Here is a 21,625-nt window from a genome sequence, read left to right as displayed (position 1 = left end):
TAAATGTCCTCTGAGAAAAGTATACAAAAAATACTTACCATAAAACCACTTAAACTTTGTAAATTAGGAAGACCCTTTTCACTTCATAAAAAATCAATTTTATTTGTATTTGCTTAACGTCTACGATTGACACGATTTCATGGCTTAAACACTAAAACAGCTAGAAGAACTGTGAGTATTTTGAAAGTGCAATAAAAAAAATTGAAAACAATTCGAGCAAAAATAATTAACAATTCCACAGGGAACAAAACAAAAAGGTAAAAGGCTGTAAAGCTGTACAATTGATAAAGAAAGGCAAAATTGTAAACATTAATTGGCACATTTTATAAATGGCTCCCAAACAAACTAAAAAAAACGAGAATTAAACTTGAATTAAATATATGTAAGTTTACAGTAGGAGATAACAAAAACCGAGCGTAAAACTGAAAATGTAAACACAAAACACTTCACACTTAGTTGGCAGTTGACAGTTGACAGCAGCTGTCAGTTGACACTTGTCACCTGACCCTTGAAACTTTTTAGCTAACAGCTTACACTAGCTTAGCGCACCTTTACAACTTCTCGTCGCACTGCTACAGTAGTTACCCTTCATTGCGCTTACTTCTCCTCCTCACCGGCAGCCTCATCGCCGTCCTCGCCGTCGCTCGCTGGCCCAGAGAAAATGTAATTGTCACGTCCCGAAATGCCTGTGCCGCCAGCATCACCCAACCATGGATAGACATTGGGGCATTCGCGACAAGTCTCCATGTAGCGTGTGTCCGTCACATTCTGTTCGGGTATTTTGAAGGGTAGCGCGCAGGTATTCCAGATGTTGCATGGTTTCGGTGCAACAGCAACACTCTTGTCGCACTTCCACGATTCGATGGTGTTGACGTCACGCAACTCTTTGGGATCGGTCATGTATTGCAGCATTTGGGTGATGGTGAGTATGTAGACGTCGGGACTGCAAACAGAGAGAGTGAGAGAGAGAGAAATGAGAAAGTGAGCGTGTATTAGTTGGAGCATGAGTTGGGTAAAGAGTGATAATGAAATCATGAAATAGTTTAGAAATGCAATAAAAAGTTGTTTGGTCAAACGAAGTTAAAATAACTCAAAATAACATTATTTGTGTGTTTGCGAGAGAGAGTGTAAGAGGGGGGTATGTATGTTAAATGGAAGTGAAATAACATTGTGGGAGTACAAAAACAAAAATTTGTATTTCCCAAAAGTGAAATTAAACATTAAGAAAGCAAAATGGTTTAGTTTTCAACATTTGTATAGCGAATTTAGGGAATATGCGTGTTCTCAGTAGGAAATTTACTGGTGTGTTGCGTACAGAAAAATTTAATATATCATACATTCCTTAATACTATATTATTTCCGAGTTAACATCAGCGTACGTACCAATGAGTCCTAAAACTGTTAAAAATGTCATTACAAATAGTTCCCTAAGAACTCCGAAAAATTTCTACCAGTCATTAACATAACGTATAAAGTTCTTTGTATAAATTAGTATGAACAAAGCTTAGGGTTTCATAAAATTTTATTTGCTTTCGATATTCGGGTGATATTACGCGGCTTTTTAAATTTTGCTCATCGTGCTGATACAAACCTCGAGGATGATGTGATGTGGTTCGGTAATTTTGGTTTTTCAAATAGTAGAAGACTGCGAGCACGATTTCGGACTTTCAATTTCAGTGGCATGGTTATTCCCATAGGTTATTATAGACCATCGTCTAGACGATAAGTTACTTTTTCATCTTCTGCTATATTTTTGGCTAATGTGAGTTGAGTTTAGAAACTTGTTTTTAGTGTGTAAATTTTATTATTGTTTGCTCTTACATTTTGTGTCAATGTGGTTTCAACTGTTAACCGAGCGATAATTTTGTGTGAACAAAACCGCAAGCATTAGGGTGAAAGAGAAATTTCACTGGCGAAGAAATTAGTATTTCTGAAATTTGTCTTTTTTTATCAGATTTTGTGTAGCATGCGGTCTCTCTAACCCCCAATTATCATCATATCATAAGAGAATGTAGAAAGAGAGAGAGGGAGAGAGAAAAAGAGAGAGAGAGTTATACATCGATTTCAGTATCCGCCTGATGTAGTCGCGGGGTGGAAAATTCCTATAGCACTAACAAAAGTTTGTATTTCGTTGTAGGCTTAAAGATTGACACTATCAAACAAGACTACTGGATTATCAAGAAGAGAGGATATACGTCTTTGAGTAGATTTTAACCTGAAAAGCTTAAGTCAGGATAGTACTTGAGCTCCACTAACATATCCACGCTATCTAACGGTTACCATCTCAGGCGTGTTAAGTTTGTATTTCGTTAAGTTTCGGTTGTGTGTCATTAATTTCAATTTATTTAGAGTTAGGTTAGGTTAACCTGGCAGGCCAATAACCCACGCATAGACCAGCTTTGGTTCTTTGCAATAACAGATGGAGTTCAGTTGCTTGGTCCAAGAGGAGTAGTCATTCTTTAGGCTGCCTGCGTTTGAAGCGAATTTTAACAGACTCTGCGGCCTCACTATCTAAACCTCCTCCAGGTTATCATACCGTGGGGACCCCGGATGCGTAGCGTAGTCTTGTCAATGCGGGACAGAAGCACAAGAGATGCTCCATTGTTTTCCTGGTGCCCTGCTCTAGACATTTCCTGCAGTCTTCCCGATCTGTCAGCTTCATCCTGCGGGCGTGTGTTGCCACCAGACTGTGACCACTTGGTATTCCCTTCATGTTCCTACAGTGTTCATGTTCCATCGAGTGCCAATAAGAATTTTCTGTACTTATCTACCGTTTTGCACATGACTTTTGCAATTTTGTACCCAGATAGCTCGTTCCATCGGGTTTTGATTTTCTTTACCATGCTTCTGTCGAGATCGTCGTATAGACAATGCATGTGTTTCCCAATGTTGATTACGTTTTCTTGGCAATCTCGACCACTATTTTATTGCCTTCGATGCCTTTGTGGCCTGTTACTCTCACTACTCTTGACTTCCGTCCAATGTTCTTAGCGTATTTGTCAATAAGAAGAATTGTGGCCTTAAACTGCCTCGCTATTCAGGAACTTTGAAGTTTAGGAGTCAAATATCAAATGGTTAGCCGTAAAAGGAGTCGTAGTCGCTTACACTGCGAAAGTTCTGAGCTTAATTGGGTAATTTGTTTAGAATAATGAAAGGATCAAGGATTCTGGAAAAAGCTGGTGGATTGGTGTACTATAAGAAACTAACTAGTGACTTCTGGTTTAGGTTTACTGGCGGACATTTACTGGAAAACATTAATAAAACAATAGATCCATAGTTACGGAACACCGGTTTTTCAAAGTGGTAACTGGAGGCGATGGTATGGCGGCGATATTCGACTTGAAATCGCTGACCATGCGATTGGGAACAGTGAACTTCTCTACTCCTTGTCCCTGGTATCGAGTTATTTCAGAATTAGGCTGGCTTGGGTGACTGCCCAAAGCGGAATTGCAGGAACTAAAAGGCTGTTGAGCTTAATAGGTCAAGTACTACAGTCTCATTAGCAGCAGATTGGAAACAGGTAGAAGCTCCATTCGCGTCTTGCGGTTCACTACTGAATGGTTGGGCAATAGGTGAACTCGGTAAGCGCTGGTCAAATTTAGTAATGCTCCTATTGTTGTGGATATATTATTTTATTATCCCCTGAACAGGGTATACTAAGTTAGCTATGAAATTTCTAACGGTCATAAGGAAAAGTCGGATATCTTTAATATATATATATAAATCATTATCTGAGTCGATTTAGCTACATATGTCCGTCTGACCATCTGTTTGTATATTCGCTCGGTTTTGAGATATCGATCTGAAATTTCGCATACGTCCTTTTCTTCCCAATAAGCTGCTTATTTGTCAGAACTGCCGTTATCGGACGACTATAGCATATAGTTGTCATACAAACTGAATGATGGGAATCAGGTGTTTGTATGGAAAACTTTTTCCTTGACGTGATATCTTCACCAAACTTTTTAATGACGGAGTTCATTTGTTCCTTTTTTTAGCATCACCTTAATATATGTACATATATAGCTTATATGTACATTTCATATTTACATTGTAAATGTCAAAAGTTGTAGTTGTCGTTTGCAAATTAAAGCAGACATGTACAAACATACACATATATATAAAAAACTTACATATTTACAAGTACCCTTGAATACTCAATCATACATTTACACTTACACATACACAGACGCGCGCCTGCACATATGCAGAGTGAATTCCCAAACAGCGAGCAACAATGTTGTCGCAAACATTTCGAAAGGTCAACAATTCGTCCAGCATAAGGTCGCTAAAGTGGCGCGAAGTGTTAAGTGCAGTGGACCAACTTACAGGTGTCAAACAACAAACTTCCCAGAATTCAATTTAAATTAAACTCCGACATTACAAGCTACAAACAAAAGAAACAAGTTGAGGATACGTTGTAAAAAATAAATATAAAAAAATGTGTTTTAAATGAAACCCTGTCGCACAGCTCGCATTAATACTCGCCATTGATGGCCAGAAGCAAACAGTTGCTCATACGCACTGGTGTACGGGCGAATCATCGATTTCACACACCCTCCGCCACACTTCGCTGCTGTTATTGGCACTAATTAAAAATTCCAAAAGTTTCAAACAAAATAAGCAAAAGTTAGTTACACCAACGCCCGCAACTGCACTTCGTCTGCCTCGCCATCCCCTCGCTCGCAATCATTCAGTGCCGTAGCGTAGCACCGTGATGAGTTTGCACTTACTTTGTAGGGGAAATTGAAGTATTTATGTGCATGAATTGTATATGTATGTGTTTGTGTTTGTGTGTATTGTATTTCAAAGCGTTGTTGCTGTTGTTGGTGGTGAGTAAAAAAATGTATCGAAAATAATAAGGAAATCAACGGAAAATAAAAGTATAGCAAAGGCTAAGCAAAAGTGTTAAGTGCGCTGAGCGTGTCGAATGCCGCATGTCGGCATGTATTAACTTTGTGCAATTTCAATGTTGATTGGAAATTATTTTAGGTTAAATAGCGGTTAAGCGTTTGGCGTTGCTGAAAGGTTTACTTGTGCAATACTTCCGGTAATTTTCTCGCTCTTGTTGTTGTTGTTGCTGTCTTTGTTAAATGGGGTTAAGTTGAAAAGTTGTTCTTAATCTTGTTTACTTGGCTACTTAAAATGTTGTGTTATTGAATTAGATTTAACCAAAGTAGTTAAGTAAAGGTTAATGCAAAGCATATTGAATTTCAAATAATCTGCGGAATGTGCGCGAAAGTTGCAAGATTTGCTTGAAGTTCGTTTAGCTAAAGATTGTAAGTAAATTTTGCGAGTTTATGTAAATAAGTTTCATCCTTTACGCTTTGATTCGATGAACACACGGTTATTCCGTTAGTTGGGTGAACAGAATTATGCGGTATTTGAATAGAATATGCTAAAAAGTTTATTGGTTTTTCCGAAAACTAACCGAGCTTACAGTGTTTGTCCGGAAAGTAATAGGACTGAGTCGATTTAAAAAACTTTTTTTAAACCAATCGTTACTATTCTTTAAAGACTTTCAAAATAGTCTCCTTCTCTGGCGATGTCGCCAGAATGGCCTTGAGAGCCGAGGTGCATGCTACTTGGATACCCACTGTCGTCTCAAATGCGTGCCTTTCATCGGTCTTTTCAGGCAAGGAAACAATTACGTTATTCCTGTATAACCTGTGATTACGTTACTAAAAAATTGGTTCAAGTTCAAATTTTCTTGGCACACTCGCCACAATTTCTGGTCGCCAGTGAGCATTTTTGGGACCATCTTCGCGTACACCTTTCACATGTTCAAGTGCTCCGTCACAATGTCATGAACCACAGATTTTGATAAATTTAACATTTGGGCAATTAAATGAATGCTTAGTCGACGACTTGAGTTTAAAACTTTGCGCACACGAGTCACATTGTCGGTATTTGTCGAAGTCGCAGGTCTCCTAGCACGGTCTTCATCAGCGACCTCTTCCCGGCCCTCCAAAAACACTCCACTTCTTGCTAAAGCAACATCTGTGTAAGCCTGCTTGATCATATCAAACGTCTCTGTCTCAGATTTGCCGAGTTTTACACAGAATTTAATAGCGTACCTCTGCTCTAACCAACGCTGTATTTTCGGCTTGCACCACTCGCAGAAACACATTGCGCGAAAATGTTTGTCCTGACGCTCCAGGTGGTCGAAGACAACTGACCAGCCGCTCGTTTGTTAGCAAGGAATGCTCTCTACCGAATCCAGTTGTGGCGGAAGAAAATCAGTCCTACTACTTCCGGACAAACTCTGTATATAGTTGATTTTCCAGGCCTGAAGCCACACTGATAAGGTCCAATTGGTTTGTTGACGATGGGCGTTAATCCTTCACAAAGTACGTTCGATAGAACCTTATATGCGATGTTGAGAAGGCTTATCCCACGTTAGTAGCGCATATTGTGGGGTCTTAAGCTCTAATCGTTGGGCATTCCGTATTTGAATAGCTCGGCCGGCAATCAATTGGCCACTGTCGCTATGTTGTTCTTTAGACGGGCAATTGCTATACGAACTTCTTCAAGGTCGAGCAATGGAACGTCTGCTCCATCCTCATAGGGTTTCAGGCTTGTTAGGGTTGTTATGTTTTCCTTGAATTTTCGATGAGTTTCAGCCCGTTTGGGATTGTTTCATCTTGGATGAAACTGTGGTGCCAAAGATACTTTCCATGACCATGGCGGGGCAGCTCTCATAGGTGCGCACCAAGCGCTAATAAAGGACATTTTGGTCACGTTTTTCTCTTCCGGCAGTTCTTGTCCCGTCCAGTATTTAGTTTATACTTGTATACCTTAGATTATAGTTATATCCCAGAGCTGATTCCTCTTTGACATCGGGGATCTCGAAACTGAATCGACGAAACCAAAATAATTGGCTGATATGGTATTAGGATCATAAACATGATTCACATTTTCATCCACATGGCTTGTGTTATTTGAAGAAATCTGTGTAGAAATATGGACGATGACGAAACAAATGAGAAAGCACTTACAGCATTGGAGATAACTGTTCTTCGCAAGATCTTAAGTGCCGCCCATTGTAGCAAAGTATATCGAAGAAGAGTAACCAGGAAATATATTAGCTCTACGGCTACATGGTTATATGTAGTTAAGCGCACAAAATCCCATTGATGGATAAATAAAGCTAGGGCGCCAATGTAAGGACCGATTGCACAGTAAGCTATCTGCATTTTGGAAGTACAACTGGCGCGATCTCGCAAAGGATAGAGGCAACTGGCGAAGTTTTGGGTTCTCGGCCCAGACCGACCAACGGTTGTGGTGCCAAAGCAGAAGAAGTTCTATATTTGGATGTTGTAGCTCACATCCAAGTACACAATTCTAAAAGTCTATTGCAGTCTTCGTTTCATACATATCTCCGTCCATTATTCGCTCATCTAATTGACCTATAATTGTTGTTGAGCTCATCGAAACTAAATAACAAGGTAATATAATTGAAAGAGCTCCAGCAAAGTGAGAAATACTTCACAACTTTGTCAAACACCTACACTAACACAATTTCAATACAATGCAACACATATATATAAACAAACATACAGAAAATAGAAGAAATGTATAAAAATGCGTAAAAGAAAGTTTATTGAGGTCGGCACATACAAGTGTGCGCAAATAACTTTTCCCATATTTGCTCAAGCACACAGACACATATGTACATGCGAGCTCGTTTGTTGCACGAAATAAGCAGAGCCAAGCATTTGAACTCTTGTGGCTTGGCAGCAAGCGCAGCTTGGCTGTCAGAAGATCGAACTCTGTGCAACAATCGCTAACAAAAGTCAGCAGCACCATTTGTGGCACACACACGTACACACACACACACGCACATACAAAGCGACATCTCAAAAACGGCTCGAATAGCTGTAAATATAAATAAACGAGTGGCAACTGCAACAAACACTAACAAGACACGGGAGCGTCGATGGCAAAAGTTTTTGTGCTGCGCTCGCTGCTGCTGCTGCCTGCTCGTATATTGCCTACGTAGCAAAGTTGGAGAATTTTTGTTGACAAGCATTTAATTTGTTTACGATACACAAATGTCATTGACACATACAATTTTATTTCGTTTCACCAAACGCTCTCTTCTTCTTCTTCTCCTCCGTATGCTTTCTATTTTTGCTGTAGTTTTCTTTTGGTTCGAGCACCTTTCTGTTTTATTGTTATTGTTGCTGCACCGTGTGAAAAGTATCGCAAAGTATATAACAATAAAATCGGCTACAGCAACAACAATAACGACAATACAAATAAAGCAAATGTTAGAATTTCGCAATTTGTCACAATCGAATTGTCGCTTCGGCGACTCGTCGAGTTTTCTTACCGTTTGCCATAATTGGCAAAACTTTGGTCATGTGTCCGCAGTTTATGTGTGGTGCGAAATACTTGGACATTTGTTTGTTTTCGGCATGCGGCTAACTCTGAAAAGAGTAGCCAATTTGCTGGATTTACGATATTGGTTGAATATAATCGTTGGGTTATGCTAGAATGAAGCTTCTTTGTAGGTATGTGTGCGGGTAGAAATAGTTGTCAGCAGCAATCCTTATACAATTAATTGCATGACTTCTTTAAAGACTACATTCTAGTGAATTATATATATATCTATTCTTAGTGGAGTGGCACCACCTTATTTCTTATGCTAAGCCACGAACCGAAGTCGTAGAGCCATAGCCAGAAAAATTCGAAGCAGCCAAGCGCCTGGATTAGATGGCATACCAAACAGAGCCTTAAAGGTAGCCATGACTTCGAAACCAAAATATTCGCAAAAAAGATATTCCCCGACGCGTGGAAACTCCAGCAACTGGTTCAAAAGCTTCATAATATCGATCTCTGTGCATGCTTGACACAATCCAGAAAGCCGGCAGAATATCAAAAAGACAAAATAGTTTTTTAAAAAACAGGTCCACCATTGACGCACTAAACAATGTCGTTGACACCGCGAAATGCACAGTGAGTGGCAAGCGATGGAAAGGCGGAAAACAAAAATATTGCGCGTTGATCACTCTGGATGAATGCATTCAACACAGTAAAGTTGGCAAGCGTAATCAAGGTTCTGTATGACATACGCGCTCCCCAATGTCTTATGAGAATTATTATGAGCTATTTTAAAAACAGGCGACTATTATTCGATAGTGATGAAGGCTCCAATAGCTTCTATATTTTGTGTGGAGCACCGCAAGTTTCGGTTGTAGGTTCCCTTATGTGGAACATAATGATGAGGTGCTAAGGAGATACTAACCAGAAGCCATTAAATTAATTGCATACCAATTGTGGTAGTAGTACTTAAAAACCTAGATGACCTCCGGAACAAATGCAATCAGTGCATAAATGTTCTGCGCCAATGGTTCCCCTCAATGAGTTTAGAACTCGCTGAGCAAAGACAGAAATCTTGTTCATATTTACATATAAAAGTGAAGGAAAGTACTCACCATAGTGTGAGATTCATTCACAGCAACAACTAAATTATTTGGGAGACTCAAGGCTAAAATTTAAGGTTCGCCTAGAATACACTCCAGGTAAAGCGAATAAAATCCTGAATGTCTATTCAAGAATGATGAAAAATAAAGGCTGCGTGAGTTCCAGTCGGCCAAAGATGGCAAAGGTAATGAGATCAGTTGAATAATATGTCAGAGAAATAAGCACAGTGCACAGGCTGCCGGCACTAAGAGATATCAGTGCTAATAGCCAGTATGATGCCCATCGATATCCAAGGTGACTACGAGCGGGTATCCAAGTTATCAGAACCGTCTATAGGAGCGAGAAACGAAAGTCAAAAGCTTAATTATATGGCAGCAGCGGTGGCAAACCTCACTGAAGAAAGGGTGGACCCATAAACTGATATCGGACATCCACTCGTGGATAGACAAACGACATGGGGACCCGGCTACCCACGTAAACCAAATATTAAATGCACATGGGTGCTTTAGAAGCTACCTGTATAGACTCCAGCACGACATTAGTCCAATTTTTCCGACGTGTTCCGAGCTGATTTGAAGACTCTGAGCATGTATTCTTTTATTGCCTTCGCTTTTTAAGTATAAGGGTAAAACTTAAACCTACACTCGGTAGTATATTTGACAACACTCCTATGATAGTCCACTGAGAACTGGAAAGCTGTCGGTGAAACGGCAGCCTTAATCATAACAAAACTGAGAGATATTGAGCAGGTTAAGCGTCCATCAGTCACTCCCACGAAGTAATACTTCAAGCGGCTCTGTGGGAGAGAATGGAGTTGGGAGTAAGTAAGGTTTACTGGATTGAAGCTCTGCACTCCGGCTTCCCTACTTATAAAAATGTGCAGCTAATACATATAAACGCGCTAAGAACTGTAAACGCTTACAGCAGCGAACGAAATATTCATATGTGCATTTCTTAAAGATATTCTTCTCAGACAGTTTTGTAAAGGCTTGACTCATGCGTTAAAAGTTTTTCTTGAAAAAACGTGAAGGGTGGAAGGTTGTCTACACCATTCTAATAATATCAAAGATGCGCCACGCTCTGAAAGGAAAGATATTGAAAATATCGCTTAAATAGTCTAAATCGTCGAGTCCGGCGGTCATGTTTCACTTGCCCAGGAGTTAAGCATTGCCCAAAATCGGAACGAAATCATTCCATTTCTGAAGTGTATGATTACTGGAGATGAAAAATACTTTATTACTTACAAAACGTTAAGTGAAAACAGTCGTAGTCAACGCGATGAGCCGGCGCAAATCGTAGTCAAGTAAGGATGGTCAGCAATGCTTTTGTTGGGATTGGCAGGGAATTGTCTATTATGCGCATGATAGTGACCAGCTCTAGCAGCTTGGGTGGTCTGTTCTTACGCATCCACATAACAGTTTGAACCTGGTACCAAGTAATTACTAACTCCTCCTATCTATGAAGAATGATTTTGTTGAATATGCTTCTAGAGAAGCTGATAAAAATCCAAATTGCGAATAGGGAGAGGAAGGTTTTTATGCGAGTGACCCTTTGAAATTACCAATAAAATGGTGAAGTTATCATGAAAACTGTTTATATGACCTAAAGCGGATCTCTATAACTTTACGAAACAAAACCTTCAATACAATGCAAAAATAATGGATTTGGTTTTACTAAACCTATTATTAAACCATATCAGGCCAATAGTACTATTTACATATCAGAGTAGTCTCCAATCTATATCCTAGTATACTTCTTTACCGATGCTTTCGACGTGATAAGCGGTTCGTTCAAACGACGGTCGGGTCTACGTAACTGGAACGGAACCGGACTTTTATCCGGTCAACAACAGCAACAAGAGAAGCAGTGACGACGGCGGTCAGCACTATATAACCGCAAAATTATTTGGTTGATATGAATAAATTGAAGAATATGAATATGTCTTTCATTAAAGAGGCATATTTGTAGACCTTGACTTAAAGGTACACCTAATTTGACTGTTAAATTTTGTTTTTGTATTTCAAACTCAAATATTTGCAAACACATAAACATTTAAAAAAATTGTTTTACCCTTAAACAATAAAATATTCCTGAAGTTCATTATCGTTGGCCCTCATTTACCAAGTATGCATCTGAAGGGCTGACAAAAACTTTTATTAGCCACATACCACTACATGCATAGCTGATTGTAGTGAAAATGCCATTAAAATGGAATAAATTCCGCGTAAATCCAGTGCCGGTGTTGTCATTTTCAATTACCTATCTTAACTGGATTGCGGATGAAGGATGTGAGCATGAGCAGTGGCGAGCAAAATAATGGCATACCGAATATTTTTTAGAACTATGTATATAATAAATCATTTTTATGAAAGTTGTGGGAAAGGTGAAATTAGTAGTCGACACTGGATATTATCGAAAAGTGTCTTCTCTCAAAAATAATTGAAAAAAAATTTAATAAAGAGGGAGAGTGCGAAATTTTGATTATTTTTGTTTTATTAAAATACATTTTTAGTTACATTTTTTTATTATTTAGTATTATTATTCATTTCACTTTTTTAATTTTACAAGCCGCTTTCTTGTTCGGCAAGTCTACTTGCTATGCTTAAATTTTTCCCCAGCCTGTAAGCCGACGCTTTAAGCTGGTAAATGTGTGAAAATTGTAAAAGTTATAGTGCGCCAGAATCGGGCGCATTTCACTCGGCTGGTAAGCGGGTGGAATTTGTAACAACAACAAAGACAGACTAATACGTCTAATTCTAAGTGCTAACGGCCGTGCCAGTAGCGCTTGCCATCATCGGTGTAACTTCATTACCGAAGTTTAAGCAACAATATATGCGCCGTTTTAACATGGCGGCGGTTTAGGCCATGTCGCTTGCAAAGTTCACCACACCATGCGCATCCGTTACATTGCTGAGGTAATTTTTCGCATATTTCTACGCTGCTGGACTTTTTTCTGTGTTCGTTGTTGTTGTTGTTGTCCGAGTTTTTTGATGCTAATGCTATTTTCTCGTTTTTTATTATTTTGTTTTGGGAGCGGTGAGTGTTGCTGTTGTTTTTGTTGTTGCTTAGGGTTTTTTTCCAGCATTAACTATGTTTTGCGTTATTTTAAAATGAAAGTTTAATTCCGTTAAACTTTTCTCATTAAAACGTGCGAAACGCTGCTGGTCAGTGGCATGAAAGCGCACGAGTGCAAAAACATTGGCGGTTAATGGCGCGGCGTTAAGTGCGGCAAAGTGCTGAAACAAGTACTGCCAGGCTGTAAGTACTCGTGCACTCAAACACACAAATACATATAACATTGTGTATACATAACTTTCGATTTGCAAACTATGCGCAGTTATAATTAAAAGAATGTAATTAATTACAATTGATTATTGCTGTGGTGAAGCTGCAACATTTTTTCCAAATAACGGTACTTCCCAGGAGTGATTTGAGTTATGTTTAATTATGTGAGTTTAGAGCTCAAAAGCAGGCGCAAAAGAGTTTGTAAATTATATAATGTTAGTAATAGTAACTCTTCCAACAGCTAATTTAAACATTGATTTCTCGATTGCATTTACGAGCGAAAAATATTGCTTAGCTGTATAATAAATTGGGGCAAAATAGCACCCGGAAATTGTAATTAAATTCTCTGAGCAAATGATGTTTAAAAAAAAGTGTCTTGATAAGTTTGCAGGGCCGTTCCCCTATGCAAAATATGAGCGCTATCTATCAACCAGTTTGTTTACAGCAGCTGCTTGAGTCGGTACAATTGAGAAGTGCTTTCTGATTTTTACAATGAATAAAAATATCGAACAAAGAATTTGTCTTAAAAATATTTAATTTCTAACCAAATTTAGTGTGCGAAATCGTTGTGAAAGTTAGAAAAGGCTTACTGTGATTCAGTTTTATCAAATACATAAGCCTATGAGTGGTACAAAGCCTACAACGACGGTCGAGAGATCGTTGAAGATCTCGTTCTGGCTGGACGACCTTCAACCTCTTGAACTGATGAAAATATAAAAAAGTGAGGGATATGTTGCTTGAAAATCGTCAGGCAATTTTTGAAGAGGTGGCAAGAGAGCTCGACATTTCTCTCGAGTCCGTTCGAATGATGCTGGTGGATATTTTAGGTACGAAATGCGTTCTTGCTCGACTCGTCCCGATAAAGCTGAATTTTTTTTCAAAAGAAAAACAAAAGACATGATGGATCGTACGAATTTCGATTCCACATTCATGGACAGCATTATACGTATATTATATCTGCCGATGAGACATGGGTTTATGAGTTTGACATGCAAACAAATAAGCAATCATCGGAATGAAGGGAAAAAAAACCAGCCAATAGCAAAAAAATCACGCCAAAGCCGCTCAAAAATCAAGGTGATGCTCATTATTTATTTTCGGAGGGACAGTAGATCAATAAGGAGTCCTATTCGCCTATTGAGGCGTTTGAGTGAGAATAGCCGTCGAAAACGGCCAGAATTGTGGAAGAAAAATTCATGAATTTTACGCGATGATAATGCACCATCGCATCTTGCCACGATTGTGACCTAATTTAAAGCCAAAAACGCAATGAATACCATCGATCAATCACCATTTTACTAGATTTGCCGCACCGTGGAACCTGTTTTCAGTTGATGTATATTTTTACATGGCAGCTGTATGTTATAGTTGTCCGATTTGAACAAGCTATTCGGAGATTATAGCAATGGCTAGTATAAGAAACTGTGCCAAATTTCATGAAGATACCTTGACAAATATAAGAGTTCTTCATACAAGGGCTTGAGTTTTATCGGTCAATTGTATGGTAGCTATATGTGGTAGGTAGTTATCTAAATAATTTTTTTGGCGATCTAGTGATATCATGGACAATAATCTATGCCAAATTTCTAGAAGATATCTCGTCTATATCAAGCTTTTGATTCCGATCGTTCAAATTGTATGGCAAATAGTTATACACTATAGTTGTTCGAAAAATGAGCAACTTTTCGCTGGGGAAAGGAAGAGTGCGAAATTTCAGGTCGATATCTCAAACATGGTGAGATTACTTCGCGTACATACAGACGGGCAGACTCAGTACTATGATCATTTACATATATACTTTATAGGATCTCAGACGTTTCCTTTTGGGTATCACAAATATCGTGGCAAACTTAATATTCCCTGTGAATGGCATAACAATCTATTGGCACTTTGATTGTTTTAAAACTCTGTTGTATTTGAAGATACTGAAGCTTACTGAGGAGCTTCGGAAGAATTTGGGTAGCAGAGTTGTTAACCTGGGTCCGAAGTGAGGTATTTACTCAATGAAATGATAATTGATGTAATTCATTGATTATTGCTTCTAAACAGAATATGAATAAAGTAAAGAAAGATTCCGAAAAATTATATTTTTATATAGTACAATAGTCCTTTGGCAGATATGCTTTTATTTTTATTTTAAGTCCATAGGTATTACAATGGCTTTACTAGTTATAAGGAAGAATGAGGATGATGTATGAAATTTTTTATGTAAAATTCTTTAGCACATCGAATTATATGTGGAACAAGATTTGTTGAAGCTACAGGCTTCGATGTCGCTCAAGTATCTCATAATTTTTTTCGTACTGGTTTAATTGGTATGACTTGCTGTCTAAATTAGTTTAATCACAAGATATTGAAGAGGAACGTTATGCTTGAAAGTTAAAGTAGTAGTAGAATACCGGACAGCCAATAGAATAGAAACGAGTGGGCTTGGCAAGCGCTGGTTAGCTACCAGATCTTATACATTTCCTTCTGGGCCGAAGTAAATCTGTTAGAGGATCAATGAACTTTTCCCTCTAAGGAGAGTTAAACTTTCCGTAGTTGTAGGGTTTGTGACGGGCCTCAGTCGAAATCGTAGTTCACGCGGTAAGGTTCACAATTTTTCGGGTGACAATTGAGGAAGACGAGATAGAATCAAATTAACACTACCTTCTTGAATGTTCCGCATTTGCGATACTTTAGATCTAAACACATTTATAAATCTAGGCGTACTAGCAGAAATATAAATAAAACACCTAAACCGATTTTTGGTAGGTTCAAGAAGTTTTGTTGAGTTTTACATTCAACTACATGAGTTCTTTTCTTGTTTTACAAACAATTATCTTAATTAGTCCAAAAGGGATCTACCTTCCTGGATATTAGACATATGTAGGGCCTAGATCTGGGCCTATCGATTTTTTGTTTTAAATCGCATATGCCGGAAATGTTCTACGGATCATTCTGAAATACTTAAAAAGTCTGCGTAATCGGGGGTATGGCAGATATGTGATATAGTTTTCCAATCTGAGCGATTCTGACGAATGATCAAGAGAATACCAAAATGCACCTAAGTATTAAATTTTTTTTCGCATATCTCAAACACTGACAAACAAATTTTTATGATCCCCAATAAAATTCGCCTTAAAAGTCGTTGACTTAAAACCGGTTTTAGATCACTAGTCTCTTAGCTAAAGGTGTTCAGAATGATCCGTAAAGTATTTGTCCCATACGCGAATCTTCTGTTTCTTTTTTTGCTTCCTATAAATCAGCTCGTCCATATGAGCACCGAAGACGATGAACTGAATTGAGGCGCTTACGGACGAATGCTACAAAAAGACCACAAAATGAATGCGGATGGCTGTAAGATGAAATTAATCGAGATCTTTAAGGACCGTTCACGAATATATAAAGAAGTAAGAACAATAAAAACAAGTAAGGAGGGGCTAAGTTCGGGTGTCACCGAACATTTTATACTCTCGCATCATAAAGTGATAATCGGGATTTCATTATCCGTCATTTACATATTTTTCAAATACCGTATTTGTGTAAAGTTTTATTCCGCTATCATCATTGGTTCCTAATGTATATATTATACAGAGAAGGCATCAGATGGAATTCAAAATTGCGTTATATTGGAAGAAGGCGTGGTTGTGAACCGATTTCACCCATATTTCGTACACGTCATCAGGGTGTTAAGAAAATATTATATACCGAATTTCACTGAAATCGGTAGAGTAGTTCCTGAGATATAGTTTTTGGTCCATAAGTGGGCGACGCCACGCCCATTTTGAATTTTTAAAAAAGCCTGGGTGCAGCTTTCTTTTGCCATTTCTTTCGTAAAACTTAGTGTTTCTGACGTGAACTGTATATGGAAATGCCTGAAGGAAACGACTATATAGAGTTTGGTTGACATAGCTATAGTAGTTTCCGAGATATGTACAAAAAACTTAGAAGAGGGCGAGGCCACTCCGGCTTTACAAAAAAAATTACGTCCAAATATGCCCCTCCCTAATGCGATCCTTCGTGGCAAATTTCACTTTAATATCTTTATTTATGGCCTAGTTAAGACACTTTATAAGTTTTCGGTTTCCGCCATTTTGTGGGCGTGGCAGTGGGCCGACTTTGCCCATTTTCGTACGGACAGACGGATTTCAACTCTACTCGTCACCCTGATCACTTTGATATATATAACCCTATATCTGACTCTTTTAGTTTTAGGACTTACAAACAACCGTTATGTGAACAAAACTATAATACTCTCCTTAGCAACTTTGTTGCGAAAGTATAAAAATAATTGAAATAAGCTTTGATATTCTTACTAATCAAATAAATCGATTAAATATTTAACTCGTTCAACCTAAACCCTCCCTCTCTGTTCATATCTCCATAAACACACAAGAGTAAATATATTAAGTGTAAGCTAATGTTATGAGATATCTTTATACAAGTATATACATAAATGTAAATATAAATTAAAATATACGACCGGCAGGTACTTACAGTTCAAGTGTCCAATCAAGGAATTTATGCAGGCCATTTTCGAGCGGTTTCGTCTGGAACCAATTGGTGTGGAATGGCATCATGTAGGGCGCCTTATTCTGTTCATAGTAACGGGTGAAATCCTCCTGCAGCCAAGCGAACACCTCATCCTCGTCCAAATTATGGAGCACACATTGATCCAGATAGGGACAGTGACCGCCCTCATAACCTTCGACATAGTGAGTGTTGAGTGGCACCTCCCACACGCCGGGGAAGCTCTTCGACGGGCACGTGCCGCTCTTGCATTCATGCGAGATTTTAAAGTCGAGCGTGTACGGCCAGATGGGTACGTTAACCGGTGGCACCGTGATCGAACTGTCATAGATGTAGCCGAAGTCTTCGATAACCTGTAAAAGCCAAGCGCCAAGTGCAGTCATCCATTATGCAGCAGCAGCAGCAACGTTGCATGTGTGCGTATGTGTGTGTGTGTGTGTTTGAGTGGGTTTGTGATGTACGTTCGAACGGTAGTTTGTGGTTTTGCCATGAAAAAGAAATAAGAATATGACAGAAGAATTGAATATGGTGTTTATTGCAGACGACTATGCTACACACACACACCCACACTACCGTGGGTAGTCAGTGTGCATAAGTTTCGAGTAAAAGAGAGTAAAACTTTTAATACATTGCATATAATAACAGTAAAAATGTTAAACGTGGGTGTAAATGCCGGAGAAAAACGAGCAGACAAAATGTTGCAACAAGAATAAATGTGACCATGAACATGAAAATGGCTTTCAAGCTCGTGCCGCACCGCTTGTTTGCATGTGTGCGTGTGTGTTTTGGTCTGTGCTTTGTTTGACAGCAGTTTGGTAGCGGTAATGGTTATTTTTATTGTTGTTGCTAGTTTAATGGCCCTGTTTACAGGTAATTGGTTGTATGCGCAGAATGCTGGAAGCTGTTCATGTGCAACAATTTCAAGTGCAGGCACTGATTTCACCACTCAACAACACTCTCAACACTCAACAACACTCTCAACACTCAACACTAACGGTGTTGTGGTTTAATGTGTTTTATGCATTTAATTTTGCTCGAGTTGCTAAAGTAGTTGTTGTAGTGGTAGCAGCAATGCTTAGAAATATACTCTCATCCATTGCAGTGCAACGAATTGGAAAGTTGCAAGCAACTATTGCATGTGGCACTTAATTCAATTAAAGTCATACGAAGCAAATAACAATCATGCCACAAATGCCTCTGAATTTATGCAGTTGCTTTGACTTGTTTCGGTTTGCATTTATTTGATCATTATTTCCGGGTGGTCACAAAGCCATTAAGAAGACTAAAAATCGTCTTAAAAATAATTCAGATTTTTATCTAGCAGATTTGGTGAACATGTGTATAAAAGCTAGAGGCCAAGCCGACTCAGCGTTGGAATGTAGGTGAAGGAAACCTATTCCCTCGAAAGTCAGGTCTGTATAACCGAAGCAGATCCACAATTTCAATTGACTAAGTACTCTCAACTCAGCAGCTTTCCTCAATATGATTGGAGAAATGTTCTTTGTCTCCACAAAAACAATAAGAGAAAAGCTTTACAGCTAGGTGCTTACAAAAACATATAAAGTCACGTAAAGACTGCCGAACCGCAAGCCGACTGTAGCCGATAGTAAAACTGCTCTAAAAGAAAACGGTTCGCAACATGATAAAAACTATTTGTATCGCTAGAGAGATTTCAATCATCTCTCAAAAATATTATTTTCAAATATGTTCATAGTAATTTGGAGCCTTTATCGGCGAAAGGAAGCGTTAAACACTTTCCACAGATACTAGTTTATTTAAGCTGGAGAGCACCTGGTTGTTCGGGGCTTTACGCTATTACGCTCAGTTAGTTAGTGTTACATCCCTTGTTTCATTGAGTGTTTTCCAACCTTTGGGTGTCTGAGGAGCCATTTTAAACTGGCTCCACTCGTTTTCAGCTCTCATCGAGTTGTCGAACCCTCCTACAAACCTGTCCGCCGACAGCATTGCCGTTCTTTTCCGCCTCTGACTCCACGCATTTTCCCCACTTTCGCGGTTTTGTCCAGAACCGGTGCTCGCCGTTCTGCGATTTGAGAGCAGGCTGTTTGATTTTCTTTCATTACGATCATTTGCCGCTTCTGTTGTTGGTTGTGATACAATATTCACTTGCTCTTTGTCGAATTCCTCAGGAATTGTCGCTCTTGGTGTTCACGTTTGATGGCGTCGACGCGCTTGACTGCTGTTTTTTTTGTTTCCTTATCGAACACTTAACACCCTAGATTACGAGGTGGCAGCTCTTGGTCATTATACGTATGCGGTCTTTAGCAAGCCGTCTGAGAAGTACTGAATAGAACTACTAACAACGGTTGGGAGTAACTGAATGACGTTGCTATTAAGCCACTGCAACATCCAATCCAATCTTTACTTTAATTTGACGAAAATCTGAGAAGAAAGTAATCGCATTTTGGTGGAAGTTTATAGTGAACATGCTCTAGCTGAGCAAAGGTGTAAAAATAGGTCACACGACTTTAAAGGGGTGATTATGACTTGGAAGACGAAGAACGTCCCGGAAGGCTAAACAAGTTTTAAAATGAGGAATTGGAAGCATTACTCAGCGACAGAAGCGATTAGACAAGAGACAACAATTTACTATATTGAAAACAACAAAATGGGATAACTATTTGGAAAGCAACGGCTGAGAAGTTTTGACTTGCACAGCTTATAGCCCAGACCTTGCCAATTCTGATTACCATTTGCTTCAGTCGAAATAGAACGCCCTCGCTGGATGGTTCGTAATAGACCACAGTATCGAAAATTGGCTTGATTCATTCTTGACCATCAAATCGGCACAGTGCTTTTAAGATGGAGTCCACACATTGCCAGCAAAATTGGAAAGGTCGAGGGACTTCAGTTCCTTCACAAGCTTTATTCGGTCGAATATTATCTAACATTGAATTCTGGGTCTCAAGATAGGTGATACTATTGCGAATAGTATGCTGAGTAGGCCGAGTAGGTGCACCACAAGTTGAGCGAAGCGCGCGAAACATATTTTTTCGAAAACGTGAATATTCGTAATAAAGTTGAAGGATTTGAAAAACTTTGTTCAGGCCTAAGTCTTTCCATGATGAAATGCTAAACAATGCTAAATAAAAACAAGTAAGGAAGGGCTAAGTTCGGGTGTCACCGAACATTTTATACTCTCGCATGATAAAGTGATAATCGAGATTTCATTATCCGTCATTTACATATTTTTCAAATACCGTATTTTTTTTAAGTTTTATTCCGCTATCATCATTGGTTCCTAATGTACATATATACTCGTATTATACAGAAAAGGCATCAGATGGAATTCAAAACAGCGTTATATTGGAAGAAGGCGTGCTTGTGAACCGATTTCACCCTTATTTCGTACATGTCATCAGGGTGTTAGGAAAATATTATGTACGGGAATTTCATTGAAATCGGTTGAGTAGTTCCTGAGATATGGTTTTTGGTCCATAAGTGAGCGGCGCCACGCCCATTTTCAATTTTTAAAAAAAGCCTGGGTGCAGCTTCCTTTTGCCATTTCTTCCGTAAAATTTAGTGTTTCTGACGTTTTTTTTTAGTCGGTTAACGCACTTTTAGTGATTTTCAACATAACCTTTGTATGGGAGGTGGGCGTGGTTATTATCCGATTTCTTCCATTTTTGAACTGTATTTGGAAATGCCTGAAGGAAACGACTCTGTAGAGTTTGGTTGACATAGCTGTAGTAGTTTCCGAGATATGTACAAAAATCTTAGTAGGGGGCGGGGCCACGCCCACTTTTCCAAAAAAATTATGTCCAAATATGCCCCTCCCTAATGCGATCCAAATTTCACTTTAATATCCTTATTTATGGCTTAGTTATGACACTTTATAGGTTTTCGGTTTCCGCCATTTTGTGGGCGTGGCAGTTGGCCGATTTTGCCCATCTTCGAACTTAACCTTCTTATGGGGCCAAGGAATACGGATACCAAGTTTCATCATGATATCTCAATTTTTACTCAAGTTACAGCTTGCACGGACGGACGGACGGACAGACAGACATCCGGATTTCGACTCTACTCGTCACCCTGATCACTTTGGTATACATATATAACCCTATATCTGACTCTTTTAGTTTTAGGACTTACAAACAACCGTTATGTGAACAAAACTATAATACTCTCCTTAGCAACTTTGTTGCGAGAGTATAATAACATAACAGCTTGACACGACTTATGTGTGGTCTGTCAAAAAAGGCTATTGAAGGCCATCATGATCAACGAACAATAAACTTGATTTAGAGTTCTGAAAGCTTTTCATATATTTTTCCATTAAAGTGAAACTCGGTTCCCGAAAATCGTAAATTTATGTAAAAAGTTGTTCCACTACACCCATTTTAATCCACCAGCTTATTCTCTTCTAAAAAAATCTAATTTA

General features: G+C 38.8%; 1 protein-coding gene across 1 annotated transcript in view; it reads right to left on the bottom strand.

The window, feature by feature from the left end:
* Positions 1-208: 208 nt before the first annotated feature.
* LOC120775817 (chitin deacetylase 1) overlaps positions 209-21,625 on the bottom strand; it is a 108,245-nt gene continuing 86,828 nt past the window's right edge. Inside the window, exons 7-8 of the mRNA XM_040106171.1 lie at positions 17,194-17,579; positions 209-943 (exon numbers count right to left, since the gene is read on the bottom strand). Coding sequence (XP_039962105.1) covers positions 598-943; positions 17,194-17,579 — 732 coding nt within the window. The 3' untranslated portion in view covers positions 209-597. The remainder of the gene's footprint in view (positions 944-17,193; positions 17,580-21,625) is intronic.

This window comes from Bactrocera tryoni, chromosome 4 (genome assembly GCF_016617805.1).
Source record: "Bactrocera tryoni isolate S06 chromosome 4, CSIRO_BtryS06_freeze2, whole genome shotgun sequence".
NCBI lineage: Eukaryota > Metazoa > Arthropoda > Insecta > Diptera > Tephritidae > Bactrocera > Bactrocera tryoni.
Note: the sequence above shows the minus strand (reverse complement) of the source record. Positions and strands in the feature narration are given on the sequence as shown.